This window comes from Tripterygium wilfordii, chromosome 9, assembly GCF_013401445.1.
Source record: "Tripterygium wilfordii isolate XIE 37 chromosome 9, ASM1340144v1, whole genome shotgun sequence".
Classification (NCBI taxonomy): Eukaryota; Viridiplantae; Streptophyta; class Magnoliopsida; order Celastrales; family Celastraceae; genus Tripterygium; species Tripterygium wilfordii.
This window is the reverse complement of record NC_052240.1, coordinates 9,366,884-9,378,577: the sequence shown is the minus strand read 5'-3', so window position 1 is coordinate 9,378,577 and position 11,694 is coordinate 9,366,884. Positions and strand designations below refer to the sequence as shown.

Here is an 11,694-nt window from a genome sequence, read left to right as displayed (position 1 = left end):
TCTTCCATATATCATTTTCTCCTTACCATAATCACCTTGCTTCTTTTTTTCTTCCAGAGAAGCCAATAACTCCTAAAGATTAGTTTCATTTTAACAAGTTCTTCTTTTTCACCTTGTAAGAGCAATTTCTTAAGCTCAAAAACTTTCTAGGCATCCTTCAAACTTCTTTCTTTTTCCAACAGATGATTCGACTTTTCAGCAACATCTCTCTTTTTATACTACAGACTTTGACTGAACCACCAAGTCATGTTTTTCTTTTCAAAAGCAGGTCTTTCCTTTGGTTTAGATCAATATCCCTCAACTCTCAAGCTCTTCTCTTGGCGACAAATTCATTCTTCAACCAATTTACACTTTCTCTCTAATTTAGCTTCAAATTTAGACTTCCATGTTCTCAAGATAGCTTCATGATCAGCTATAGTGTTTCTTATTTCTTTGGATTCTTTACTTGCAATGTTCTCTTGCAAAATAAGTAGATGTAAAACTTCCTTCTCAACAATCACCTCCTCTTTTTTGACAAGGAAACCACACTCAGCTCCAAATTAGATGTCTACTCATTTAGTGCTTGGCATTGCTCCTCAATATTCTCTATTGAGGCCTCTAACTTTTTCTACAACTGACTGAGTTCTCAAGATTTATTGAAAGTGTAATCCTCCCTTTGCCTCAGCAATGCTTGTCCATCAAACAATTGTCCTTGTTGTAAAACCTTTGTCTATCACTTATAGATTGTCTCTCAAGCGTCAGATCATCTTCACATACTTCAACCTCAAGCAATTTTCTTTCAACAACACAATGATATCGGGTGGCCTCTGTATGCAAAGACTCTATGACATGCGTTTTTGCTTCAACTTCAATGAACTTCTTTTGAGCATCTTCTACCATGGTTCGGGCTTTAGCTAATTTATTATCAGATAAAACCTTTGTTTCAATACATTTTGCACGCATCTCATGCAAGGGTATCTCAAGACTAGAAATACATTCTTTCTCAATTCCTAGAGTCTTTTTCAAACACTCCGCACATTTCCTAACTTCAACTAAAGTAGATACATTGACAGCCTGATCATGCTTGTGCATGATTTCAATTGCATCAACAAAGGCTTTAATTTGCTCATTCTTGGAAGCCAAATGCGTTCTCCATGTGATGATGCAGGTCAAAGATCTCGACCTCAAGTTTATTGGCGAGAACCAAATCAAGGAATTTAATTTTTCAAATGATGCTTTTTAAAGGTTCTATTGTTATTTTACTCATGGTACAAATTTTACATTTTTCAAAAATTATTTTGAAGTTTAGGAATGAAACCTAAATTAATCATGCTTTCAAAATATTCAGAATTAATATGAAATATGCTAAAGCAAGCATGCCAAATATTTACACAAAAAGTATGTAAGCAAAAACAAAAGAAATTTCATTCATTTCTCCATTGAGTTTAAATATGTCATCTCACGCATAGCCTTTTTCCTACACACATTTCATTTTTCAAAAGAACATATTGATATGATTCAAAAACTATTTAAAACTAGCCTTATTAAAGAGAAAAGAAGAAATCAAATTCTTTTTTCTGATATGAGTGTTAAAGACATATATACCACATCATCGGTAAGATGAAGGTCTTCCAATGGGTATATATTGTAAAGCCCACCTTCAAACAATCAATTAGGTATTTTCCCTAAACTTAATGACTTCTGACTTGGGCCTTGGCCCAATCGCTGGGCTTGGGAGGAACGAACCAGTGAGAGTAATCTGACATAGGAATCGGAACCCCAAAGAGAACAATATAATTGGGATGTATGGGGGTGTAGATTCTCATATTGGGCCACATAATTTTTTTCCTCCTGAGCTCAACTACTAAGGACAAAGCCCAACTTACTGAGTAACCCAGTTACTACAGGTCAAAGCCCAACTCACTATACTTAGGAAAAAGATTTTGTTGAATGTAAGAGATGAGTTTTACCTATCCGAACCGATGTGAGATATATATGATTTTAACATTCAGAAGCATGCCAAATTTCATTGAGCATCAAGACACAACAAGAAGTAAATATGAGTTGAACCTCTCATAGCCAAGTACAAGTTTGATAGGAGAATCAGTGAATCACCAACAAGAATTTTCTTCTCACCATCAAAAGGATTGCAATTTTTATTAACATCGGACTTTTTGTCTTGATTTTTGTATTCCTCTTCTACCCAAAAATCGAGTAGTCTCTTTTTGATTTTGACGCAAAATCCTCCCAAATTCCTTTCAAGATTCGGATAGTCTATCAATAATGGCAGCTATGATAAACCTCTTTCTAACCTAAACCCAGCAAGATATGGAATGAAAGAAGAAGATTACAGAGAGAAACACAAAGAACACACTTGTAGTTGATACTTCATTTTCATTCAACAACTGTCATTACATTCATCTAATCTTTGCTTATAACAACTACTACCACCAATCACCGTCTAACAACTGTACAATTAGTTATAAATATAACCACTAGCTAACCTTAATTGTTTTCGTTAAAACTAACAGAAACTCCCATAGTCAACTAACAATTATTTGACTAACAATTAAAACTAAGTAATATGCTTGAATGGTAACTTCAGAGATCATAACAACTACCCCTTCTCCACACGAACAATTCTATGTTTATTTGCTTGATGTTGCATCCTTTCTTGAGCCAACTTGAAATTGTGCCTTAGCATATCTAACGTTCCATCCCTCTCCAAAACAACCTTCTCCAGAACATTTAGCTTTGCTGTACGTAATTCATATGTGAATGACTTGAGGTGGTTGGTAGCCATACATTAATTCAAAAGGAGTTGCTTGTGTGGCTATAAGATATGAAGTGTTAAAGCTCCACTCAGCCCAAGGCAACCACTAAATCCACTATCTTGGCTGCAAGCTAGCAAAGCATCCCAGATATATTTCAAGGCATCTATTGGTCATCTCTGTCTAGCCATCACTCTAGGAGTGGTACCCAGAGCTCATACACAATTTTGAACCCTGTAGGTGAAAAAACTCCTTCCAAAATGAACTAATAAAAACAATATCCCTGTCACTAACTATTGTTGTTGGCATCCCATGGAGCTTGAAGATGTTTTAAAATAATATGTGAGCAACTCCAACAGTTGCATATCGATGTGGCATAGCCACAAAATGACTATTATTTTTGTAAGTCTATCAATCACTACCATTATAATTTACCTCTGCATACAGGAAGCCCACAATAAAGTCCATGCTAATGTGTTGTCAAATTTGTTTTGGAATTGGCAAAGGTTGTAGCAAACCAAGAGGTGACATAGTCTCATATTTATTTTATTGACAAGTAGGGCAAACTGCCATAATATGCTTAATCTCTTTTTTCATCCCATGCCAGTAAAAGCCCCTTTTATTTTGCTAATGTGCTAGGAAACAACTGTTACTGTTGGAGATTAATTTTAATGAAAGAAGAAGATTACAGAGAGAAACATGAAGAACACACGTGAAGTTGATACTTCGTTTTCATTCAATAACCGCCATTACATTTCTCTAATCTTTGCTTATAACAGCTAACAGCTGTACAATTAGTTACAAAATAACCACCCAGCTAACCTTAATTGTTTTTGTTAAAATTGACAAAAACCTAACGGTCAACTAACAATTAAAACTAAGTAATATGCTCGAATGATAACTTGAGAGATCATAACAAGCTACCTCTATTTGTTCATCTACATAAATCAAGCATCTAAAGGCCATAGGCTCCATCTAATGGATTTGTTGTTCACCATTTAAAACCTAAAATAGTAGCTATAAGAATACTTCTTCGATCCCATCTCTTCACCATCATATTTCCATTGATAGGTTCTTCAAATTTTCTTTGCAGAAAAATAAGTTTGATCATATAATAATCATAGAGAGTTTTACTGTATTGGTGATCTCTCATTTTTTTCTCAGCTTTTTCATGCTCAATTTTTTCTCTGTCGCACTGCACATATTTTCAGTTTTCTTTCTCTTTGGATTTTTCTCAATCAAAATATAAGCCACGTTTAAAATAGTAATAAAAGAAAGTCTTCCATTCTTTTGTCGCCACATTTTATGATTGGTGAGCGAAAGAGACAGTTAAGGTCACCAGTTTGGTTATCGACAGCATTGGGCAAGCTTTCACCAACACTCTCCATATCAACATATTGTCTCCAATTGTTGATGATGTTGCTGAAAAGAGTTTTCGATAATTGTTGCTTTTGAACCACACCAAGAGAGGGCGACAAGGTTGAGGCACGGAGTAAGTCGCTCTCTTTTTGAGACAATACGCACCCTCTCGGTAAGATTTCCCCGGTACACATGCCCCAAATACATTACCCAACAACAGAAAATTAGAGGATATGGAAGAAAATATATGGCTTCTGACTTGAAAGCATTCACTTCAATGTAATTTACACAGTTTTGTATATATCGACGACACCACTGGACTAAAAGTTCAGGAGAAGGGGATCAAATTGAAGTTAGTTGCCACTATGAAGCACCATGTCTGCTTCGATTTTCTGTTACTCTTCCCCAAACCATCTTCCCACAATGCATTAAGGTCCAAATAGCCATAAAATACAGGAGAGGAATCCCAACAACGCAACCGCCAGATGCGAAATTCACCAGTGTCTAAGGAGAAGACCAATACAGAGGATTAGTATGCCCCACTCAACTCAACCAGTGAATTCAAGATTTATCCACTCAAATAACATCATAAAAACTCTTCAAACAATGCGAAAGACTATGAAAAAACACAATAAGAAGTAACATGAAAACTATTTCAGGCTTTCAGCCAATTGAACTGCAACCCATATAAAAGACTAGTATACCCTAATTATTATTATTAGATATATTCTAGAGGGCATGATGGATATATGTATGGAAACCTTGAGATGCCAGTTTCTATGTAAGTGCAACGTAAGATGACCAGTTGATAATTTAAATTCAAAACCATATGTATGAATAAATATTCAATGAAAGATCCATAACTCTAATTTAATTTAGATGTCCACTGGTTTTGTATGAGTTTCCATTTGTGTTGAGCAAGTGAAGGTTAAAAACAAATTCATTAATCAGACAAAAATACTGCATGGCATGTCATGAAGATATAGAGTCAGAACTCAGAACAGGCTTTTACCAGCATTCCTGCAATTAGATGAACTATAGGAACAAAAAGTTGGTCCACTTTATTCCCTTCTGCATAGCCATTAAAAGCAATGACCATTGAGAATGTGTGAATTGTTACAAATGCGAGAGCAATGATCGCTGCAATGAATAAGACAAAAGCAGTCCAAAAGATTTATAATAATCAGCACTCAAGATCAATAAATCAAATACCCACTTCAAATGATTCTAAACTTGAATAATCATTAAAATCCACACTGAAAATTCCGTTGATCCTATTATACAAGCACGTGGCCAAAAGAAAAACTTAAGCCGTTCGCATAAATATGTTTTAAAACTAACTTCATGGTATAATTATCAGAAAAAGTAAAACACGAGAGCATGTGCCTAGTACGAAAAATAATTACCTACCAGAAATGAGAAAAAAGGGCATCTGTGAACACTTGTCAACAAAGAATGTTGCCGGACCAAATGCTGGTGTTAGAAGGCTGAGACAGAAAAACACAGCATGCGCCACACCGTGACCTAGACCACCAGCTGCAAGCAATTGACGAAATAACATTAGTGGATTTATTATTTTAAATAAAACATGTCAAGAAAAAAGAAGTTGAGAATAGGAATGACCTATCTCCCAAAAGGTGTCCTATGAAGAAACAAACATCAAGATTCAAGAACAGAAAGCGATGGCATATCATAGGGCAACATATGAGTAGAATACTTACTTCGTGCTGCTCATTCAATCAACATGCCAGATCAGTATAAAGCTTTGATTTGATCTTCGTTGAATTGACTGCCTAACATACCATGTATTCTTAATATAAGTTTAACCAAGAATCAGACTGAAGAGATCAAGAGATCAATATAGGTTTTCTTTGTTTTTTGGGATATGCTTTTATTGGGTCCTTGTACAGGATCATCTCAGGTCAGGTAGTTTAGAGAGTTTTGTTTATAGTGTCTTCTGCTAACTTTTACCAGTCTGTCCTTCCAATAAGCAGACCAAATTGGACATACACAGCACAAAGGAGCCATCTCTCACATTTTTAGTGGGAGTTAGAATCTTGAAGATAGTCCCACTATCAGATAGCCATTCAAGACATGCATAGTTTTGAAGTCAATTGGTTCCCATGCCAGCAGACAGCCCCTCAGGAGTTGGGACATGCACAACCTACAACGAGTTTGGGGCCACAATTTTCTCCAGGTCACAAATGAAGGAAATCAAATTGTAATCTAACAATCTATGGTGCCAAAATAAAATTCAAGCCAACCTTGTGCCAGTGCATCACCTTAGGGTGCTTCTGTAATTCAGAACAAGGGTTTTTCTCCACTGTCAGAAATTCTTAAGTATTGTGAAAGTAAGATTTTGGTGTACAAGGGCTTTGGATTTGGGTCAGAGGAATCAACTTAATGATCTTTTTACTTTTTATCTGAGGTCATTTCTGGTGCTGGAATTCAATTATTAGATTTACCTTTTGTTCCCCATAATGAACACTCTAAATTTCAGGGCGGTATTTATTAGTTATGTTATGATTTGAGTCAATTATATTCATTTTCAATTTTAATTATATTTATAAACCTACCTTAGAAAGTCTTGTTGCTAACAATAGTATCAGGAAGTTCATTTTTCCCCATACCAGATTAGGAATCTACATTTCCCCAACAGCATTTTTCTAATGAAACTGCCGTTAGGGTCATTGGTACTGGTACAAAGTATACTACAAATAGTATACTTTTTCAGGGAATTTACAGTCCAATTCCCCCCCTCCCCCCCCCCCCCCAATCACCAATCACACGCATGCACAGGATCCTTAATTTGATTTTTCAATCTCATAAGATCAAAGAATAACATCATTGTCACTGTCCATCACGTGCACCAGTTGCATCAAACAAATGGGAGGCAAAATTGGAATAGGCCTAATTGTTTATCACAGAAACGTATCTGAATCACAAAAGAAAAAAGCCCAAACGAATACCTACAAACAAACCAAATGAATTTGAGACCAAATTGCATGATCTTTATCTAAATGGATTTACAAGTGCAAGTCAATGACAGATAGTACCCAAAGATGGAAGCAGTCCTTGTGAGTGAATGAACAAAGTGCAACAACTACAATTAGCTTGGACATTACTTGAAATGGGTAAGCAATTAGGAGTAATGAATTTCAAAGGACAATAATAACAGGGCAGCAATCATGAAAATTTCTTCTTACAGGGACTGGAAAATATAGCAATGTAAAGAAGAATGTGAAGCCCCTTAAACTGCAGGAAGGCTTACCTAAAGCAATTTGCATTTTATCAGTCAAAAATAAGCGTGGTTTCGAGACTCTGTCAGCAAAAGCATCCAATATATCCTCCAATCTCCTATACAAAATTCATCAAAGCAAATATAAGGAAACCCAACATTATATCCTACCATATACAAAGAAAAATTAGTGCCAACAAATAGCTCATTGTCTACAAATGCATATGTATGATTGTAGAAACATAAATACGTCTTTGCATATATTAATAATGGCATTTCTAAAATAAGAATTATTAATTCCCTTCCAGTTTGTTTATAGTGTATATTCCAATGAGTCCAACTTTCCTACCCATTTTTACATAATTCCATAGAAGTCAAAGAACTGAAGAGATTGTCTGCCACCTAAATCCTAAGATTTTTTTGTGATTGGACCAGGAAATTTTGGTAAATTATGCGGAGTCTTATTAGCATAGATTGTGTAATAGGTAAAGAAACTCAGAGTTTAGAGCTGGTGTCTCTTGGGCAAGACCAAAACACAAGGATTTTCCAGTTCATCCCCTAAGCAACTTGCAGGCCACAGTGGAAGTAAAGATTATGTAGAATCTTTAGAGATCAAGAATCTTCTCTCAATCATTTTATAGAAAGGTGGCTTACTGCTGCTAAGAGCTGGCCGTCAAACTGTTTGCAAACTTCTGTTCTCTTTTTTGGTTTACACATTTAGTAACAGTGCATGTGCTCCATTTTCACCAGATTGATCCATCATCCATATGATTCTTCAAGAATGATTCCATAATTGGAATTTTTCTGTAGTTGGAAATTAAGATCCTAATACGTGTATAAGTAAGATTCATAGTTCAAAAGAAAAAGTCAAAGAGAGGATTTTCCAATTAGATTAACTATCAAAGCACCTATTTAATATAGTTTGTGGGCATACATATGGCACCTATTCATTATAATACTCAGTCGCATTATAAGTACGTATAATGCATAGCGTAATTGATTGGTCCGGCCTATTGCAGCAGAGATATGTAGCTTAAAAAGGAAAGTGAGAAGCACCACATCCTGATTGTTTTTTCTCTTGACTGATTATGGACATTGCAAATTTTTTCAGGGGCTTCATCAAGTTGACAGGTTTAAAAAGCAGTTCAATTACATTAATCCTATAATTCCAGGTAACAGGATTTCAAGAACTTTCTGTTGGTTTTTCCAGGAAGTAACGTATATGAGTTGTTAGCTAACATGTTTGCCAATGAACTGAAAAGACTTTATAAACAGCGTCTATTTCAAAATCCTTCTGTAAAGGGGACACAATTTGGATTCTAGTCTGATGGCAGACGAAGGCAACTCCAGATCATGAATCAGAATTCCTGGGCTGAGTTGAATATTTAGAACTAGAAGGTGTTTGATTATCTACACCAGTGGCTTCTGGCATAATTGTTGGATAAAGAGCCAATTGTAGATATTTGAAAGTCATGGACTCATGGACAGCTGCATCTATCAGAATTTATATTCTAGTTGATGATTATTGACAGGATACTTCCCCAGCTTAAGAGGTTTTTAAAATGTTGTTTCAATGTCACACATTAACTCAGTGAAGAAAAGGTGAGACGAGGGCTGAACGAGATGCGGATAATACGGACAAATTAGCTGGTATTGTGGAATTTCGAGCAAGTGTCTTGCCCATGACCTGCATGGGCTTAAAACTAAGTGCACTTTATCGGGCAATGTCCATCCAGGAATTCCGTCATTGAATCAGCCAAATGATTATTCGATTTGATACGATGATATTACTCTACGAAAGAGATTACAATTAGTCAAGAGCACGTAGTGAGGTTTTACCTACCTACCTCAGAAGAAAGTAGATATCTTATGCAAGAGCTTAGGGTGCATTCACAAGCTATCAACTTCATGAAATTCATTGCTAGGAAAGCAGCTTAGTAAATAGTTATTATTAAAATGTGTTCCAAAAGAAGAAAAAGACCCTATCTACTTCATAGTTTATCAAGTCCCGTCATCTAATCTAACTTATTAAAAAAAAAAAACGAAACTACTCCAGAAGGCATATTAATCATGGATATTTTACTGTCGCCAGAAAAACAAAACTACTCCAGAAGGCACATTAATCATTTCCAATAGAAAAGGAGAAAATGCAGTAATTAAAAATTCATTGGCATTTAAATGACTTAAGCATGATCAACAGCAAAGCTATTTACAGGTTAATAATCAGGCTCACTACTATGTGTTGTGTACTTAAATATTTGCAAACTACTCAATTGATTCCTCTTGAATCCAAAAAATAAAACTTAAGAAGCAAAAAGAATTGCCGAGGTGGTGCTGTAGAAGCTGAAAGGACCATTCCTATGAGGGGCGAATCACAAGTTCAGAGTGGCATTCAATTCAACATTAAGCAGATAAAAGATATCACATAATCGAATCAGAAATATCCAGGGTATCAACTTACTTGTAAACTTTCCAGAAAAGAAGGCGCAACCCTTCTTGAAAGGCAACAGATGTCATTATCAGTATTGCATAAGGCCACCATGTGTTTGATTTTAGGGGAAGAAAGGCTCTCCATACTCCCGATAGAATAATCAAACTTATAAGCCATAACAGTGTGCTGCATCAATTAAAATTGAATTAAGTCTTGCAAAAAATTTCACTTCTAGCGAAGAAATCATTGTATTGTCGTCATTGAAAAGCCTAGTTCACTTATATTCCATGCAAACACTGAATAGGGCTCATATACATGTTTGTGTACATGTCGGTTAGGTTCTGTTCAGGATGCAAAACCTGAATTTGACAGACGTCAGTAAAGCGTACAAGTAATTGAAAATTTCATACTACAAAAGAAAAACTTAAAACAGTGAGAATTACCCATCCCATTTTCCTTCCTCGCCATCAATCAATCAAGGACTTCCAGTAGAGTTCGATACTTCGATTAATTGAGGAGAAGAAACTCAATTAACTAAACTCAGAGTCATTAGTAGGCATTGTGCACAGTTACTTGCTACACTTCAGTTTACCCAAAGTACAGGCTATATACAAACAAGTGAGAGAAACCCCTAAAATGGTGCAAATGATCTACTTCACCTATCAGAACCAGAACATGATTACAGCAAAGTATCACTCGTTTTCCGAATTTCTTGTCGGACAATTTTTGATGAAACAAAATCAACTCAAAAGCAAACAAAAATAGAGAGATTAAGAAGTGGAGTGCGTATACCTGGAAAGGACGGTGAGGATCAAGAAGGGCTTCTTAGAGATAACAGAGACGAAGAGTGAGAGTGACGGTCCAAGCGCTATCAAGGCGTACCCGATCCCAGCCGCTACCGTCATTTCCTTCCTCGCTTTTCTTCTCGTCGGCAGAGTCCCCAGAAGCAGAAGAGTGAAGAAGAGTAAGTTCTAATGAATGAAAGCGGGTCCTGCTGAACCAGGCTTTCACAAGTTTTAGGCTCGGCTCGTTGCTTTCCGAGGAGACCCGACTTAGCTCGTGAAACAAAATTAAGGGAAAATTAAAGACTAATCTTTCAAGAAAGACAATATTAAAATCTTATTCCATAAAATTCATAAAATTTGAATTAATATTTCAAAAAAGATAAAAAATTAAAATATATATTTTTATTGTCTAAAATACTCTCATCTTCATTCTCAAACATGACATATTCCTCTTGCACATGATTCATCCCGATTTTTTTTTATATTCGAGAGTTCTATGCATCTTTTAGTGATTTTTCATCCTGATTTTTATTGTATTCGAACTAGATCTACTCATACTCACCACATAACCCTTAGATCTTGTTGTTTTCCTTCGATTTGTCATCACATCATTATTTTCGACATTTTCTATGATGATTTTCGTGGTTTTTTGGGATCTACAGACTACGAATGATATGTTATCTGTTTCGATTAATTTGATATCTGTCATAATATTATCTGTCTTGCTAAATGTTATTTGTCTTGTTAAAATATTATGTCTTTAATGAAATGTTATCTGTTTGAAGTTTCGAAACAGATAACATATCAGAACGGATCCGAAACAGATATTATATCTACAGATTTATATTTTATTTCAGAAGAAAAAGAGTTCGAAAAAACAATAAAACCTCATAGGTGATGCGTCTTGATCTGTGGAGTTGAGTGAGGGCATTGATAGTCGTCGGCGTTGGTCATATTGGTCGGATCTAGTTCTTTTTCAAATGGTGGTTGTGATTTCACGAAGCTTTTCCGGCAACTCAAATGATAATCGGCTCCGGGTGATGGTTGAATTTTGATCGAGTTGACCCTAGAGCTTCATTTCGGTAATTGACTTGTTAAAAATGATGGACAGATGACCAACTTTCGATATGG

General features: G+C 35.7%; 2 protein-coding genes across 2 annotated transcripts; both read right to left on the bottom strand.

Annotated features, from left to right (window-relative positions):
- Positions 1 to 660: 660 nt before the first annotated feature.
- Positions 661 to 2,782, bottom strand: LOC120005991 (protein CROWDED NUCLEI 4-like). Its single transcript, XM_038855869.1, has 2 exons — positions 2,601 to 2,782; positions 661 to 1,162 (listed from the first exon to the last, which is right to left on the bottom strand). The coding sequence occupies exons 1-2, from the start codon at positions 2,780 to 2,782 to the stop codon at positions 661 to 663; spliced, it is 684 nt and encodes a 227-aa protein (XP_038711797.1).
- A 1,561-nt stretch (positions 2,783 to 4,343) lies between these two features.
- On the bottom strand, positions 4,344 to 10,833 carry LOC120005103 (gamma-secretase subunit APH1-like). Its single transcript, XM_038854570.1, has 6 exons — positions 10,571 to 10,833; positions 9,809 to 9,964; positions 7,381 to 7,466; positions 5,520 to 5,645; positions 5,122 to 5,249; positions 4,344 to 4,613 (listed from the first exon to the last, which is right to left on the bottom strand). The coding sequence occupies exons 1-6, from the start codon at positions 10,681 to 10,683 to the stop codon at positions 4,473 to 4,475; spliced, it is 750 nt and encodes a 249-aa protein (XP_038710498.1). The 5' UTR covers positions 10,684 to 10,833; the 3' UTR covers positions 4,344 to 4,472.
- Positions 10,834 to 11,694: the final 861 nt, after the last annotated feature.

Bases quoted from the DNA above. Each gene is read 5' to 3' on its own strand.
- LOC120005991 (XM_038855869.1), bottom strand. From the start codon at position 2,782: ATGGCTACCAACCACCTCAAGTCATTCACATATGAATTACGTACAGCA. The intron at 1,163-2,600 runs GTAGTTGTTATG...AATAAACTTGAG, and splicing joins ATTGTTCGTGTGGAGAAGGG to GTCGAGATCTTTGACCTGCA.
- LOC120005103 (XM_038854570.1), bottom strand. From the start codon at position 10,683: ATGACGGTAGCGGCTGGGATCGGGTACGCCTTGATAGCGCTTGGACCG. The intron at 9,965-10,570 runs GTATACGCACTC...TAATTGATGCAG, and splicing joins ATCCTCACCGTCCTTTCCAG to CACACTGTTATGGCTTATAA. The intron at 4,614-5,121 runs GTAAAAGCCTGT...TCTTCTCCTTAG, and splicing joins ATCTAATTGCAGGAATGCTG to ACACTGGTGAATTTCGCATC.